The 18309-nt window shown below is 47.1% G+C and overlaps 1 protein-coding gene across 3 annotated transcripts in view; it reads right to left on the bottom strand.

Moving 5' to 3' along the window:
* The window catches only part of ARHGAP39 (Rho GTPase activating protein 39), a 215865-nt gene that overhangs the window by 108303 nt on the left and 89253 nt on the right, over positions 1-18309 (bottom strand). For all 3 annotated transcript variants that reach the window (XM_082235535.1, XM_082235536.1, XM_082235534.1), the window contains exon 2: positions 5047-5484. In XM_082235535.1, the coding sequence (XP_082091661.1) occupies positions 5047-5484 (438 nt within the window). The remainder of the gene's footprint in view (positions 1-5046; positions 5485-18309) is intronic.

An 18309-nucleotide genomic window follows, 5' to 3' on the forward strand; every position in this document is an offset into this window, starting at 1 on the left:
TAAACAGAGACAGAGAAAGGGGGAAAGGGGGGGGCCTTTTGCGTGTTTCTTCTTTCCCCCCTCGTAATTTCCCCCGGGTTTAATTTGCCTCCAGCCATGTGGCCGAGAGACGCTGACCTTAGTTCTGAACTTGGCTAAGGAGCAATTAGGAAAGAGAGATCTCTGCTGAAACTTGCTGAGCAAAGAGCTACGGCCGCCTGGCGCAGAAATGGAAGAGGCTGGCATCTTGTACCAAAAGTGGGGCTTTGGATTCATTGAGTGTGATAGAAGGTGGGGTGGTTTATTTTGGAGTTTTTCAGTCCTCTGAACACCAAAGGCTATACTTCTTAGAATTTCCAAGCTAGAAAAAAAACCAAATTATACCGTCTGGCGTTCCAGAAACCGCGGAGAATGTTCTCTGGCACTCAGAAACAAAAGCTTAGGCAGACAAATGATACGTGATGAAATTATAATGCTTATTTTCCTCCGCGTTGAGTAGGTGCAGCTGCAGGCTGTGCTAAACACTCTCACAAACGTAATAATCCGACAGCCAAATTAAAAGGCAGACCTGCGCTGCAAACGCACCTCCTGGAACCGGAAGGGGAGGCATCAAGAAAAGGGTTCGGCAGCTGATCCGCTCATCAAGACGCTATCATGGCTATCAAAAATCCATTTTCAATTTGCAGCTGCCGCATCCTTTGGCTTATCCCACCCCACCCCACCCTGGGCTTGGGCTCCACAGGGCGGGCAGAAGCCGAGGGCATTTCCTCCACCAAGAGACCTTGTCCTCCATTTTGGGTGCCTCCGAACCATCATAATTTGTGGAAGTGATTCAAGATCCTATCAGAAATATAAAGGTAAAGGTAAAGGGACCCCTGACCATTAGGTCCAGTTGTGGCCAACTCTAGGGTTGCGGCGCTCATCTCGCTTTACTGGCTGAGGGAGCCGGTGTACAGCTTCCGGGTCATGTGGCCAGCATGACTAAGCCGCTTCTGGCGAACCAGAGCAGCGCACAGAAACGCGGTTTGCCTTCCCGCCAGAGCTGTACCTATTTATCTACTTGCACTTTGATGTGCTTTTGAATTACTAGGTTGGCAGGAGCAGGGACCGAGCAACGGGAGCTCACCCCATCGCAGGGTTTCGAACCGCTGACCTTCTGATTGGCAAGTCCTAGGCTCCGTGGTTTAACCCACAGCGCCACCCGCGTCCCTATCAGAAATATACATTTGCGTAATTAAAATGCTCTGTCGCCGCGACACATCCACTTGCTTGGGGGGGGGGTGTTTTTGCAGTGAGGAAGGAGATGGGGACATGGATTGCCAAGTGTGCGGTGAAAGAGTGGGTCACTGGAAAGACCTGTGAACACACCGCAAGCAAATCATGGTCGTGTAACCACCCAGCAAGCAAAACGGAACAAATGCGCAACGAAGACCAGGCAGAGTCTAACCTACGCCTTAAGTTTTCTGGAAACAAATCAGGGTGAATACACCACAAACAGGAAGACTGGAGGAAAAGCCCTAAAAGAAAACCATTCAGGAGACGGAGAAGGCTGATCGCCGAAGAACTGATGCTTTTGACTTCTGGTGCTGGAGGAGACTCTTGAAAGTCCCATGGACTGCAAGAAGATCCAACCTCTCCATTCTGAAGGAAGTCAGCCCTGAGTGCTCACTGGAAGGACAGATCCTGAAGCTGAGGCTCCAAGACTTTGGCCACCTCATGAGAAGAGAAGACTCCCTGGAAAAGACCCTGATGTTGGGAAAGATGGAGGGCACAAGGAGAAGGGGATGACAGAGGACGAGATGGTGGGACAGTGTTCTCGAAGCTACCAGCATGAGTTTGACCAAACTGCAGGAGGCAGTGGAAGACAGGAGGGCCTGGCGTGCTCTGGTCCAGGGGGTCACAAAGAGGCGGACACGACTAAACGACTAAACAACAACAACTGACCCCACAGAAGCTCACTTGACTGCTTCGATTAGGGGAACTGGCAGCGTTACAGGTGCCTCATAATATCCACTCCACGTTTATAAGAGATTCATCTTTTAGCGTGGCAGCCCCTGCACTTTGAACTCCCTGCCTATGGAGACCAGGCAGGTTCCGTCACTGTATTCTTCTCAGCCCCTGATAAAAACATTTTTGTTCAGGCAAGACTACCCAGGTTTTGGGTTGAGTTTCAATCTGCTTCTAGTCCATTGCTATTTCAACCCTTTGTCAAATCACTGTTATTTTTCTTATTCTTATTGTTTTGTTTTTCTGTAAACTGCTTTGAGGTGTTTTCTACAACCAAGCAGCATAGTAATTTTATGAAATGAATCAAGCTCCAGCCATCGCATGAAGTGGGATGCGCCAAAGGAGATCTGTCCCAGTCAAATCCCAAGATGAGCCTTAGAAAGAGGAACGGAGGCCGTTTCAGAGGCAACTCAGCAGGAACTATGACGCAGTGGGGATTTTACAGCGGGCCTGCACCCCTGCAAACACCGCTGCTTTGCTGCTTCCTGGTTTTTTGCGGGTTGGCCTGACCAGCAGCACCCTGCAGCTGCCCCCAGGCTGGCATCCTCTGTTCCTACACATCCCAACCATTTGGCACACAGTTAGGCCAGATTCTCTGCCAGCGCTGTGCTTGCGCCCGAGTGCACCCCTTTCCCCCTGCCCCACAAGATCAACTTTGCTCCTGCCGGGGGCGCAATGCGCACTTCTTCAGATGTAATTGAGCAATCACAGCAACCCCGTCGGGCACAAGGGAAGACCCCCGCGGAAAGCCACCTGTTGCCTCCTCCCAGCTGATCTTTAATTACTACTGACACTGATCGGCTAATTGCTATTATTAATTATATTAATGATCACTGTGCGCCGTCTCAAGCGGATTGCGCGGCTCAGATGTCGTACTCTGGCTCAAATTAGCGAGAAGGAAGTCCTCCTTCTGTATCCAGATCGCTGTGGCTCTGAGGCTGCAGCGACCAGGGTTTTTGCCGGCCATTCTTTCTCAGTCGCCTCCAGAAAGCCACTCCAGCTTTTGTGTCTCACCACAGCCTGCTCTGAGGAAGCTCTCCTTGCCTGGGCAGGATTATAGGTTCGCAAGCCATCTGCAAACAAGGCAGGTACCAGAAGCAGGCAGAGCTGTGGTGCACCAGCCGGCATCAACTGAGAACGGGAAAACAACCATCACCTCTTCCTTGTGCATTTCAGGAAACTGCTGCAGCCTGCAAAAGGGGAGGCGGTGGGAGGAGGGAGCAGGGCCATCTGTGCAGCAGATTAAAGTCTCCTGCCCGCATTCCAGTTAGCTTTGCACTGCCTCAGAGACAAGGCCCGCTTTTGCAAAACAGGGGACCCTGGCATCTTGGATCCCGCTAGAGAATGAATGAATGAATGAGTGAATCTTTACTTGCGTCAGCCACCGGCCATAGCAATAAAACCGCAATACAATATACAAATAATAGAAATAAAAAGTCAATTATATAAAATAGATTTTAGGGTTTTGAATCAACAGTTGCATAGTGGATCTTATTCTGATTCCCCCCTGCTGAAATCCTTGCAACCTTTGCTGTCACCTGCTCATCTTGATCTGCCAAGAGAAAGGACGCCGTGGCAGTGGCTGGGCGACCCAGGATGGACAATAAAAGAGGAGTGATAACCTCGTTCCTCGAGTCTTTAAAAGAGTGCAAGTCAGAAGGGCACTTGCCACTGATTCAGTACTATCCCACTAGAGAGATGCAGGTGAAAATCCTCGCAGGATGTTTAGGAGATACGAAAAAAAAGGTTTACAAATGGGTAAAAGCTTAATGGTAAGGATTTGCTGAACCAACAAATTGAAGTGGAATACAAAGAAGGGAGGTATGAGGAGGTCTGGGGAAATAAGCGTAAGGAAGATATGGTATGGAAAATTATTTGTTTTTTAATTGTTTTTATGTTGTATTTTGTATTTTGTTTCTTTTTATTTTTTTATTTTTTCATTGTTATATTTTAAAAAAACTTTAATAAATATCTTTTGGGGGGGGGAAAGAAAAAAGAAAATCCTCGCAGGATGGAGATTCCAGGAAGGACAGGATGGGGGGGGGAGTAGGAAAGACTAGGAAAGGTTTGGGGGAGGCTCAGAAGGGAAGGAAGATACAAAGAGAGGGAGCAGGAGAGACAGGCAAGGCAGGCTGAAGCCTATGGATGCAGAGTCCGACCCTGTTGGTTCATTGTGGCTAGAAGTCTCTAAGGCAGGGACCATCCAGACATTTGCTGGACCACAACTGCCATCACCCCGACTGCTGGCCAAGGCTGGTGGAAGTTGCAGTCCAAGAACTTCTGCCATCCCCCATCTGTGCCATCCTGAGACTGGCAGAGCAATTGCAGCAACCCCCACCCCCAGAAAACTGCAGAGCAGAAATAATAATAATAATAATAATAATAATAATAATAATAATAATAATAATTTTATTTATACCCCACCCTCCCCAGCCAAGACTCAGGGCGGCTAACACCAGGTATAAAAACAATTGATTAAAATACAACTTAAAAACAAGATTGAAGTACAGTGGTACCTCGGGTTAAGTACTTAATTCGTTCCAGAGGTCCGTTCTTAACCTAAAACTGTTCTTAACCTGAAGGACCACTTTAGCTAATGGGGCCTCCTGCTGCTGCCGCCACGCGATTTCTGTTCTCATCCTGAAGCAAAGTTCTTAACCCGAGGTACTATTTCTGGGTTAGCGGAGTCTGTAACCTGAAGCGTATGCAACCCGAGGTACCACTGTACAACATTAAAATGCAGCCTCATTTCAGTAGAAACTCAAATCAAAAACTTTTTTGGGGGGATGAAGTGAGCTTCGGATTGCAAACATGGAGGAGTGTGCAAAAACAAGAAAAGAAAATTAAAAACACCTAATTGCGCCCTTCCCACCAGCCAAATCTCATATTCCTCCCTGCTCCACAGGGTCCTTGGGCAGAGCTCAGAGCACACCCAGCCTCTGCTCAGACAGCTCCACCCACTAGGCCGTGCTGCCAAGCCCTGAAAACCAGAGACCTGTGGCTTCCGCCACAGGTTCCCAAAGCCCTGAAAACCAGAGACCCGCCGCAAAGCAAGGTTACCTTTCCGTTTCTTCTTTGACGGTGGCAAACTGGGAGGGCTGTCGGTGAGTCCGGCTCTGGTCCTGCGCTTTGTCCCCGCCGCCCTCCGGCTCCTGCTCCTGGGAGGAGCTGGTGCTGCCCTCGCGGCTGACATTGCTGCTGCGCCCGGGGCTGTTCTCGGTGGAGGCCCGGGGGGACTCGGTGTTCTGCTTCAGGGTCTGGAGCTTGGCCAGGGGGATGATGTCGCAGTTCTGGGGCCGGTGCCACACGGTCCGCTGGGTGGAGGCATTGTAGTAGTAGAAGCGCGAGGTGTTGGGGTCAAAGAGCTCCCACCACTGGTTCTCGTTGGTGCGCTTGATGCGCACGCCGGCGGGGGGGTCCCAGACGCACTCCCCCGTGATCAGGTTGGCGTACATGCGCTCCCGCGTCCGAGGCTCGATGATTTCCACCCATTCCAGCCTGGGGAAAGGAAAAAGCACAGGAAAACATTTAGAAGCTGGTTGGGATCAGCGTCGTGCTTGCAGCCCTTGGCGTCCCCAGGTGACCTCTCGTCGTCCAGCCATTGGCCCAGACCCAGAAATGCTTCTCTTTTTTGTATCTTATTTTATTAAATTTTCTGCTTTACAATTTGAAGTACTCATTGTCACATCCTTAAGATATTGATGACTTCCCTTCTTCTCCTTCCACGGCTCATTTTGCATATCATAAAATCCCTGCATATTTTACAAAAACCATACCGTTCAGTATCCCATTATTACATCCATCAAAACTCATTTACACTCATTTACGCCCCCTATTTGGGGGGACTCAAAATTTAGGAAATGGGGAAATGGGGGGGGGAGATTCCCCAAAGTTGTTGAGCTATTTTGGGGAGAGGCTTGGCCAAAATTGTTGAGCTTTTTGAGGGGAGAATTGCCCACAGTTACGACACGATAATTTTTACTGTCATTGTCTCATACAAAACAGTTGTTGAGCTTTTGGGAGGGGGCAGAGTTGCTGAGCTTTTTTTAGGGGGGGGGCGCCTAAAAAACTTCTTGCAGTCCTACTAGCGTAATCTGCTCACTACAATTGCTTTTCAAATAGTTCAAATATTTACTCTTAGAAGCTACTCTCCTACGTGGTGAAAAGGGGACTCAGGAAATTGCAGAAGACACACTTAAAATTGAAAACCGAAACTTTTAAAAAGTACAATGCCATCGCTGAACAGAAGCAGGAAATAAAACATCTTTTAAAAGTGGCCTTCATCCAGAACAGCTGCTCTACAGATGCGGACGAACGCTGCAAAGGGCCTTTCAGAAGCTTAGGGTGGGTTCTGCTCTTTGGCTCAGGGCTGGAGAAGCTCTGATCACAGAAATGGAAGGGTAGGAGATCATCACCCAACTCACCAGGCTCTCCAAAACAAGGCAGGTCACACACACCTTGTGATCAGTCTACAGAGTCCAAATGACAGCATCTCACACTCCAGCAAGGTGCTCAGGGAACAAATACAGTGGTACTTTGGTTCTCAAACTTAATCCGTTCCGGAAGTCTGTTCCAAAACCAAAGCGTTCCAAAACCAAGGCGCGCTTTCCCATAGAAAGTAATGCAAAACGGATTAATCCGTTCCAGACTTTTAAAAAAGACCCCTAAAACATCAATTTAACATGGATTTTACTATCAGACGAGACCATTGATCCATAAAATGAAAGCAATAAACAATGTACCGCAGTCACACAATCAATCAATCAATCAATCAATCAGTAGCTGAACTGGGTTCCACACAGTCACAAAAACAAAACGAAAAGAGCCGCAAAAACAAAAAGGCAAAATAAATAGCAAAAAACAGACAGACCTCAGCGTAACACTCAAAACGGAAGTGTGGCACTCAAATCAGAAGCGTAACACTCAAAATGGGAGAACGTTCGGCTTCTGAAAAAAGTTTGCAAACCGGAACACTTACTTCCAGGTTTGCAGTGTTTGGGTTCTAAGTTGTTTGAGTACCAAGGCGTTTGAGAACCAAGGTGCCACTGTAACTCCCTTTGCAATGACTTGAGGAAGTGAGCCAATCTGCACACGGCGGTACAGTTCCCCTTTATCACAGCACAACAAGGCGACGACCTATGCTTCTCCCCCACACACACCCAAAAGCATGCGGTTCAATATGGCAAACCTGACCCAACAACCTACCAAAACCACAACCACCCCTACACACATACAAACAAGCCGCGCTGCAGTCAACTGAACAAAACCAACCAAGGTTTAGGACCCTCCTAATTTCTCGCAATAACAACGGAAAATAAATAAATGTATAGATATAGAACGATGCTGACGCAAAGCTCTATTTATTTTTTTTAACAAATTGGAGAAAATATGATAAGCAGCTGGGGGGGGATTGATAATGGTAACCATGGAAGGGTGGAGGGAAGTCAAAGGATTCAGATTGAGGTTGAATCCTGACAAGACAGAAGTATTGTTTTTGGGGGACAGGGGGCGGGCTGGTGTGGAGGACTCCCTGGTCCTGAATGGGGTAACTGTGCCCCTGAAGGACCAGGTGTGCAGCCTGGGAGTCATTCTGGACTCACAGCTGTCCATGGAGGCACAGGTTAATTCTGTGTCCAGGGCAGCTGTTTATCAGCTCCATCTGGTATGCAGGATGAGACCCTCCCTGCCCACAGACTGTCTGGCCAGAGTGGTGCATGCTCTGGTTATCTCCCGCTTGGACTACTGCAATGCGCTCTATGTGGGGCTACCTTTGAAGGTGACTCGGAAACTACAACTAATTCAGAATGCGGCAGCTAGACTGGTGAATGGGAGTGGCCGCTGAGACCACATAACACCGGTCTTGAGAGATCTGCACTGGCTCCCAGTACGTTTCCGAGCACAATTCAAAGTGTTGGTGCTGACCTTTAAAGCCCTAAACGGCCTCAATGGCCCAGTAGACCTGAAGGAGCATCTCCTTCCCCATCGTTCAGCCCGGACACTGAGGTCCAGCTCCAAGGGCCTTCTGGCGGTTCCCTCACTGTGAGAAGCTAAGCTACAGGGAACCATACAGAGGGCCTTCTCGGTAGTGGCACCCGCCCTGTGGAACACCCTCCCTTCAGATGTGAAGGAAATAAGCAGCTATCTTATCTTTAAAAGACATCTGAAGGCAGCCCTTTTTAGGGAAGCTTTCAATGTTTGATGTATTACTGTATTTTAATATTTTGTTGGAAGCTGCCCAGAATGGCTGGGGAAGCCCAGCCACATGGGTGGGGTATGTATAAATAAATAAATAAATATTATTACTATTATTATTATTACTACTACTATTATTACTATTATTAAAATGAAGAGGTGAATGCTGTGTTTGAATTTAAATTTGTTACGTAAAACGTATATATATGAGAGAAAGGTTATGGGGCCAAAGCAGTGGCATAGCGTGGGTTGTCAGCACCCGGGGCAAGGCAAGTAATTTGCGCCCCCTAACCCCTAACCTGCCGCCGCTGCCAGCTTCTTCTTGCTGCTGCCTGGTCTGGTCTGGTGTGGTTCTCTCCCGCGCTCAGCGCTGCGCTGGGCGGCCGCTGCACTGTCCCTCCCCCAGATAGTCCCTCCCTCGCTCTCCGCTCCGCACCGCACCGCACGCCTGGCACCCCCCCTCCACAGTGGGCAGTGACCCGGTGGCTCGGATCGGATTCGCACAGCCAGCACTGCAGTGAGAGAGAGTGAGTGAGTGAGCCAGGTAGGGGCAGAGAGCTGAGAGTGCGAGCGCGCCCCCCCCAGATGTTGCGCCCAGTGCGGCTGGCCCCCCCATGCACCCCCCACGCTACGCCACTGGGCCAAAGAGAGGGAAAGAATGACGACGAAGGCTGCCGTTGTGGGGAAGACAAAAAGGGTGTAGGCGTTGTAGGTGAGACATTTTCCTCGGGAGCAGGGAGGATGCCCTATATTTTGCTCAGATTTAACGTCTCGGCTCAGAGGGCTCTGTTTGTGTGGGTTCCTAAGATAACGCTCCAGAATCGCTTTGAACATTTGAGAGTGCTATCTAATTGCAAAATATTCTTCATTATTCATTACCGCAGAGCAGGCCCATCTGAACAGACTTGTTTGAATCATTTAACCGCCTTCATCATATATAGGGCAGAGCTTTAAAAATGAATGCGTTCAACGTGGATTTTTCTTCTTCTTTACCCGGGGTGCTTTCTGAACGTTCAGCACCGAAGAGACGCAAGTTCTGCGCATCTCTAAAGCGTGCGCCACGATGCTCCTCAATCAGTGCTCTCGGCCTGCCCAGGCTTCAGCTGTGGAGGTTGAAATGTTTAATTAATTCCCAAAAGGAATTCCTTTTAGGAATCATAGGTGCAGAACTACCCAAACTGTATAGAAATTTATTCATGTATGAGACTACAGCAGCAAGAATTTTATTTGCCCAAAAATGGAAAGAAGAAGTAGTTCCAGCAAAAGAAGAATGGATACAAAAACAGAATACGTGGAAATGGCGAAACTTACCGGAAAAATAAGAAATCAAGATAAACGGAAATGGTTTATTGAATATTTACAGACAAACTGCAAACAGAAAATGACATTGGCAGGATTATTGTAATAACCTGCAGTTTTATAAGAGTATATATTTAAAGTAGCGGAATAAATGAGTAAGTTAAGTTAATTTGGAGCAAGCAGGAAATACGAAAAATAAATTTAAGGAACCGCAGAATGAGCGGGAAGTCAAGTTTCAAAATGTTAAAATGATTGTAAAACTATTGAAATGTATATAACTGAAAAATAAAAATAAAATAAATAAATAAATAAAAAAGAAATGTTTAATTAATTTTCTTTTCAAAAGGCGTCTTCCCTAGCCATGCAGCTGAGGCTTCGCAGAGAGATGCCCATCTGACCTTGGATTTCAGAGGAGGACTTCAGAGTGGGTATCTTTTCCTAGGGAAGAGGCATAAGTTCCTATTTAAGCCTAGACCGTCCTTCCTTCGGCTTTCTTTGCACCCTGCCCTCCGAAAGCGTAATGACCGCATCCTTAGAGTCTTGTGCCCGGGGCTGTGTGTGTGTTAAAGTCTGCGAGATGCGCCAGTATTTGGGAGTGGTGGGCCTTCAGCTTTCCATGTGGCTAGCGACTTGGGTGTATCAAAGCCATCAATCGCCCTCTCCTCCAATAATCTGTCTGATCCTCTCTTAAAGCCACCGGGCCTGGTGACCTTCGCTGTCTAGTTTAACTATGTGCCGGCCTTCATATACTGGGGGGACGTGGATTGCACAAAAACAAAAGCCCAACACACAACTTGCTTTATATATAATGCAATTGTTGAAGCCGCACATTCCCAGAGTGATCACGCTCCTGTTTCAGCGACGTCTACGCTGGCTTGGCCATGCCCAGAGAATGGCAGGACCTCCCAAGGATTATGCTCTATGGCAGAGGTTCTCAACTTGTGGGTCCCCATATGTTGTTGGACTACAACTCCCATCATTCCTAGCCAGCATGACCAGTGGTCAGGGATGATGGGGGTTGTATCATAGAATCATAGAGTTGGAAGAGACCACAAGGGCCATCGAGTCCAACCCCAACAACATCTGGGGACCCACAGGTTGAGAAGCGCTGCTCTATGGGGAGCTGGCTTCTGGCACCAGACCAACTCTGCGCTACAAGTAAAGGTAAAGGGACCCCTGACCATTAGGTCCAGTCGTGGCCGACACTGGGGTTGCGGTGCTCATCTCGCTTTACTGGCCAGGGGAGTTGGCGTTTGTCCGCAGACAACTTCTGGGTCATGTGGCCAGCATGACTAAGCCGCTTCTGGAGAACCAGAGCAGCGCACGGAAACGCTGTTTACCTTCCTGCCAGAGCGGTACCTATTTATCTACTTGCACTTTGACATGCTTTCGAACTGCTAGGTTGGCAGGAGCAGGCACCGAGCAAAGGGAGCTCACTCCATCGTGGGGATTCGAACCTCCGACCTTCTGATCGGCAAGTCCTAGGCTCTGTGGTTTAACCCACAGCGCCACCCGCGTAAGACTACCTTACACTGCATTTAAAACCAAAATCGCATTTGGATAGGAACTGTTTCTCAGAGGGCTAGTCCTAGTCTTTATAACCCTGTACCTTCTTCCAGAAGGCAGAAGCTGAAAGAGATCCACCACGCTTGACATTTGCAAGCGGTGTGTGTGTATGTGTGTGGCTACGACGCCACTCCAGCCTTCACTCAACACTGTTGGGCAAGATCAGCTGCCCAGCCTAACTGGCTGGCGTTGCCCACATCCAATAAGGGCTCCAGGTATGAAGGGTGCAGGTTCCGGAAGAGAAAGCTTAGCACGGCCAATGCCCCTCTGGATCACTCGCAAGGCGAAGGAGGCACTGCTTTCGAACTCCGTCTCTGCTTACTTGCCTGCCTACGGAATCAAGAGCTACTTGCTTGATCTGAAATCGAGGTGATTATGAAACCACGATTTAAATATCACACAGGGTTTGGTTTGGGCCATTTGTTGGAATGAAGCATCCCAAGTTTGTAATTCGTGTGTTGTTGTTTTTTCAAAGGAGCATGCGGACTCGCTGGTGGTTGCTATAACAAAAACCTTTGTTTGCAGCTAAACAGAGACTTTATGCTACCCAGGAGCACAATCTCAAGCCTCTGGCTAATGCAGCTCCGTTCCCTTCTGCACCACAGAGTTTGCATCTGTTTCGATAAGCAGTTGCAAAGGGAAGAGTTTCTCTCCCGTTCCCTCAATAATACAGTGGTGCCTCGCAAGACGAAATTAATCCGTTCCGCGAGTCTCTTCGTCTAGCGGTTTTTTCGTCTAGCGAAGCAACCCTATTAGCGGCTTAGCGCTATTAGCGGTTTAGCGGCTATTAAAGGCTTAGCGGATTAGCGGCTAAAAGGCTATTAGCGGCTTAGCGGCTTAGAAAAAAGGGGGGAAGCGGGGGAAAATCGGAACACTCGCAAGACATTTTCGTCTTGCAAAGCAAGCCCATAGGGGAAATCGTCTTGCGAAGCAGCTCAAAAACGGAAAACCCTTTCGTCTAGCGGGTTTTCTGTCTTGCGAGGCATTCGTCTTGTGGGGCACCACTGTATACATCAAGTGCCCAGAATTTGCAAGAAGCAGAGGTTGGTATTTATTGGGTGGAACAGGTTGCCTCCCCAAACACAGACATTACATGGAAAGGAAATTCTCACACTGTCTAAATCTGCATTCCCCACCCTGGTGGTCTCCAGTTGTTTTAGCTAGACATTACATCAGAAATTTCTTTTAGAAAGGGCATGAGCTTTTACCCACTTGGGTTGATTGCCAGGGCTATGTACAGTGGTAACTTGGTTCTCAAACTTAATCCATTCCGGAAGTCTGTTCCAAAACCGAAGCGTTCTAAAACAAAGAAGCACTTTCCCATAGAAAGTAATGCAAAATGGATTAATCCGTTCCAGACTTTTAAAAACAACCCCCGAAACAGCAATTTAACATGAATTTTACTATCAAATGAGACCATCGGTCCATCAAATGAAAGCAATAAACAACATACTGCAGTCACACAATCAATCAATCAATCAGTAGCTGAACTGGGTTCCACACAGTCACAAAAACAAAAAACAAAAACACAAAATAGCTAGCAAAAACAGACATAACACTCAAAATGGAAATGCGGCACTCAAAACAGAGCACGTTCAGCTTCTGAGAAAAGTTCACAAACTGGAACACTTCTGCATTTGCAGTGTTTGGGTTCCAAGTTGTTTGAGTACCAAAGCGTTTGAGAACCAAGGTACCACTGTACATTATACCCTATAGAATTACATACACGCACACTGCAGTAAGATACAGTTATGGGTTTTAAGGCTGTGGGACCCTTGCCAGTCCTGAATCTATAGCAGGGTGAGATACGCATCTGTGGCCTATGTGCATCTCCTGCTCTCTGCCCCAAGCAAGCCACAAGGCCGGTTCAGCTTGGCCCCCCACCACAACCAGATACAGAGCAAGGACCCGGAAGTGGAATCTGGCTCCAGCTCTAGCCCAAAGGTTTGGAAAAGATGAGCGCCACCACTGGAAAAGGCCTGAGACCCCCTTCCAGGAAGAAGGTGCGGTGGCGCCTCTTGCTCCCTGTTCCCTTCAAGTCCCTCCTCAAAACCTCAAAGCTCCTCTGCAAAGTGTGGGGCTAGAAGCCCAAGTCCACATCCTTGACTAAGGACAAATCCACACTACAGTGGTGCCCCGCAAGACAAATGCCTCGCAAGACGGAAAACTCGCTAGACGAAGGAGGTTTCCATTTTGGAGGTGCTTCGCAAAACGAATCTCCTATGGGCTTGCTTCGCAAGACGAAAATGTCTTGCGAGTTCCTGCGGGTTTCTTTCCTTCCCCCCCCTTTTTCTAAGCCGCTAAGCCGCTTATCCGCTAAAAGCCGCTAATAGCGCTAATCCGTCAATGGGCTTGCTTCGCAAGAGGAAAAAACCGCTAGACGAAGAGAATCAGAGAACGGATTCTTTTCGTCTTGCGAGGCACCACTGTATATGTTTAAAGCATATCCAGTGCACATTCAAAGAACGAGACTCTCCCCCCCCCCGCCCAAGAATCACGGGAACTGTAGTTTCCACTCACATATACCATTTCCAGCACCTTAACAAACTACAGTTCCTGTGGTTCTTTGGGGTGGGGAGTCATGTGCTTTAATTGTGGGTTTAACATGCTTTAAATGTATAGTGAAACTAAGCCTGCGCATAACTTCATTTTCAGCAATAGTCAGCTGGAGACCTGTCCAAAATTTTCATGCTGTTTTTATTGTATGTGTATATAATTGTTGAAATTGTGGTACACAGGTATTTTTAAAAAATAAATAATCACAGCTGTCGACTTTTCCCTTTTCTTGTGAGGAATCCTATTCGGAATAAGGGAATTTCCCTTTAAAAAAGGGAAACGACAGCTATGTAAATACGGTGGTACCTCGGGTTAAGTACTTAATTCGTTCTGGAGGTCCGTTCTTAACCTGAAACTGTTCTTAACCTGAAGCACCACTTTAGCTAATGGGGCCGCCTGCTGCTGCCATGCCGCCGGAGCCCGATTTCTGTTCTTATCCTGAAGCAAAGTTCTTAACCTGAAGCACTATTTCTGGCTTAGTGGAGTGTGTAACCTGAAGCGTATGTAACCTGAAGCGTATGTAACCTGAAGTGTATGTAACCCGAGGTACCACTGTAATCCATAAACTGTTGGAAGAATTGGGATGCACGTCAGCTTGTACGAAGGACTGAAAGTTTGCACAGGGAGAAAGCAGACAGAGAGGTGAACCTCCATACTTCCTGAACCGTCTTTCTTCCTTCGTTGTTTTTTTCACTATTATTGATTTTGTTTAAAAGTGCAAACGTAACAAAAAGAAATGAAAGGAAGATTCAGAAATGTAGACCACAGAGCGTCACAGCCTGGAAGGACAAAAGTACAGCACAGTTCCAAAAGGATAATAAAGCATTGACTCATACAAAGTTTCCCTTTGCAACTAACAAGGACGTGTAAAAATAGAAGTATTCTCCACCTGTGAGTTTCATCATTATTGAGGATAATGGTTCTATGAAGTCTTAGATGAGCCTGACACCTGCCATATACTTGTGGCACTCAGCAACCACGTGCCTCAATATTCGTATAAGAAATAAAATCATGCCATGGGGGGGGGACCTGGTTATCTGAGCTCTTTGGATTTATAAGGTAAAGTTTCAAGATGAGCAATCTGCTAAAAGGCGTATAAATCAAAGGCTGGATGATGCGGAGCTATACCAAAATTTCTTAGCTGGTGGTGGAGTCTGCTCGCCATTAAATTTCGGCATAATCCCTATCTAACGTGCTCCGTCCTACTTAACATCGCTTATGGCCGCGTCTCACCGATATGCCTTCATTAGAGCTAGGTTCAATGTTTTTCCAACAAATGTCCTGAGACATAGATTCACTAAGGGCCAAGTCCCTTCAAAGTGTGCTTGTGATATGAAAACATCTGAATCTCTACAGCATGTCATGTTTATCTGCCCTATGCACAGTTCAGCTCGTGCTAGTATACTAAACTCCATAATCCAGCCTATGGCTGACAAACCAGTAGACCTACAGCTTGCCTGGGTTCTTCAAGATGTGGATCCTTATATTACCCTACAGGTTGCTAAATTCCTAACAGCCGTCCTCTCGTACAAGAGACGGAATGGAATGTTAACCGATTATTGATAGTTATAAGAATTTTCTATAATGACATCAGATATTGATTTTAGCGTAGTGCCTAAATCTTAATCTTAAATTTTTCTTTTGATTTGCTAATATCTGTCCTTGTGAGCTGTGAATTGTGTTATATTACTGGTGGCTTGTACGAGTCCACTGTTTTATCTGTTTTATTCGTTTTGTTTTGTTGTGCTGTGCTTTATGATGGGCGTAAAGCCAAATAAACATTTTTGTTCGTAAACCCTAGAATACAGCGATCCAAAATCCCTAGTCTGCCTTTGTGTTGACCTTCCCTCAAGTGCTAGACCAGGGGTCAGCAAACTTTTTCAGCAGGGGGCCAGTCCACTGTCCCTCAGACCACGGGGGGTGGACTATATTGGGGGGGGATGAATGAATTCCTATGCCCCACAAATAACCCAGAGATGCATTTTAAATTAAAAGCACACATTCTACTCATGTAAAAACACGCTGATTCCCGGACCGTACATAGGCCGGATTGAGAAGGCGATTGGGCCGCATTCGGCCCACGGGCCTTAGCTGGCCTACCCCTGTGCTAGACTGATGCTCTCAGGGTTGAGGAAGTCACTTCTTATTTCCTTCTTCATCCCACCTTGGGAAGCGAGACATCTCTCCTTTGCTGATCTTTGCAGAGATGAAAGAGCAAGAATGGCTCATTGCATCTCCACCTCAAGCCGCCCAGAACTGGGATATTTCATATCCAACATACATGTCCTATAATAAACTTAGCTTTCTCGTTTTCCGTACTGAAAAGTCTCAGCGTAACTGCATCCAAGGGCAAAACGTGCTCCTCCAAGCGGGAGTTTTAATGCGCAGCTTGAGCTTCCGGCTAATGCATTAGAGCTCCGGATGCCAATGTCAGTTCCATCCAGACACATTCTATCCCCGTGACTTCGGCATCCATGCTTCCCTTCCCAACCTCAGCTCTTGGTCTCGGTCAAAATTTAGACTGAAAATGGCTCAGAACAAAGAACAAGGGCCATTCAGCTCAACATGTGGGTTAGTGGGGACCTTCTTCAGTCCAAAGACCACATCCTATCAGAGGCAACTTTCCAGTTGCGGCAGGGGGAGCACGTTCAAAATTAACTGGGGGCCAGTTGCGTTTTGCAACCGGCCTTTTGCGAGGAAGTGAAGATGTCTGGTTGCAAGGTCTGGCACCAACATCTCCATCTGGCTGGCTGGCATGCCCGTGATGCCACGCCACTCAGCTGGTCTCCAGGGCAGCGCAGCAGGTGATTCACACAACAGCCTGGCAACGAAAGACACACATGCTTTGTAATCTTGGTGTGTGTGTTTTTTTTAATGTACCTAGACATATTGTCGTGGTGACCATGACCTAGATTTAAGGTGCCATTAGGCTCCTAGATTTTATATCTTAGTTTCTAACACGGCCGTGCAACAGTCAGAGGTGTAAACACACACACATATCCAGGCAAGCAAGAGGCATTATGACAGTTTCAAGGGCACCTTCTAGCCAAACAAAAGCACTTGAGGGTGGAAAGGGGTTTGGCCACAGGAGCATAGCTGTAAACTTTCAGATTTGAAATTAAGGGATCAGCAGCCTCGAAAATAAGGGATCAGCAGCCTCACCTGTCCCGGGGACAGTCTACAGGATATCTAACAGTCAGGGATAGCAGCCGGAAGCGGCACTGGAATAAGGGAATTCCCAGGAAAAAAAGGGAAGGTTGGCAGCTATGCACAGGAGGGGAGGGGATGAAGGGAGACCCAATGGCCAGACAGAGTGGTTTGGAGGGCCACAATTGGTCCCCCAACTGAAGGCTCTCCATCTTCAAAAATCTCAAGAAAACCAGAGGCTTATGCCAGGCTAAACCACCCTTCAAAGCAAAATCCACGTCTCTGTTTCATCCAAAAAGAAAGAAAGAAATCCAAAGCACATTCCAAAGAGCTACTTTCACAATCAAGCATATTTTGCCCTTTTTTTGCACCGAGCTGACAAACTCTGCCTTCTCAGTATCTTCAGGGACAGTATGAGAAGATCCCTTTTGTTGGAAATTTTATTTACAACATAACATAAACCACTCCCCCCCAATATAGAAATACAATAAGCATAACATACAATACAAACAACCAAATAAAAGTCTTCCTTTATCCTGGCCTCCTTATTTACTTCTTATAAGCTGTTTCCTTTATGAATAATTATTAAGATTTTTCTAATTATAACTTAACTATCCACAAAGTCTCCTGCAGACATTAATTGAAACAAGTCCAGGTATGTATTTTAAGGCACTGTTTTGTGAGGTATTCTCTGCATTTCCCCCATGCTTTTTGAAACTCTTGTCTAGTGTGAGAAGTTCCCTTTTGATCAATGGTCTTGCATTTGTGACGCTCAGGTGACTGAGAGCATTTGTCATAATAACAACAACAACAATTATTATTATTATTATTATTATTATTATTATTATTATTATTATTATTAATTTATAACCTGCCCATCTGGCTGGTTTTCCCCAGCCACTCTGGGCAGCTTCCAACAAAATATTAAAATACAACAGTCTATTCCATTCTATTCCAATATATATTCTGCAGTAAGGAGAACCTTCACCGTGCCAATTCTGACAACAACTTAGATAGAAAGTGCATCGCCCACTTTCCACGACTCCTTTTAATTTACTAAACATTACTGGTGGGTCTCCTCCGTACAGCTCAGATGCCTTGCTCCAGGAACGCCACCCGGTCAATGCGCAAGGTGCATTCGCTCTGGATGTTTGCTTTAGCGTAACTGGATGTGACAGAGAGGAAGGGGGAACCTCCACCCAGCGGCGTATCAAAGCCCAGCAAGCATCTGACTCGAGCCGCCAGCTTCAAGGGGGTCAAATATTTCCATGGCTGTGAAGCCAAGTAAGGGCAAGGCAGTTCCTGGAGGACACAGAGACACCCCCCCCCCCCCGCTTTTCACTGGGGGGCGCAGCGGGGATGAACCTTCCTACGAAGGCAAGCTTTTGCTTTGGGGATTCTGTCAAGGGTTGAGAGCAACAGGGAAGGAGGAAAATGAAAGCCTTAAACACGAATGGCTTTCCCCCCCCCCTCCCTCTCTCCCTTCTTTGTCCTTCTATCGATTATGGACAGCATGCTGAGCTGATTGCCTTTGATGGTGAAAAATAAGAAGCAGAGAAAGCA

The sequence above is a fragment of the Podarcis vaucheri genome, assembly GCF_965113315.1.
Source record: "Podarcis vaucheri genome assembly, chromosome: 8".
NCBI classification, from domain to species: domain Eukaryota; kingdom Metazoa; phylum Chordata; class Lepidosauria; order Squamata; family Lacertidae; genus Podarcis; species Podarcis vaucheri.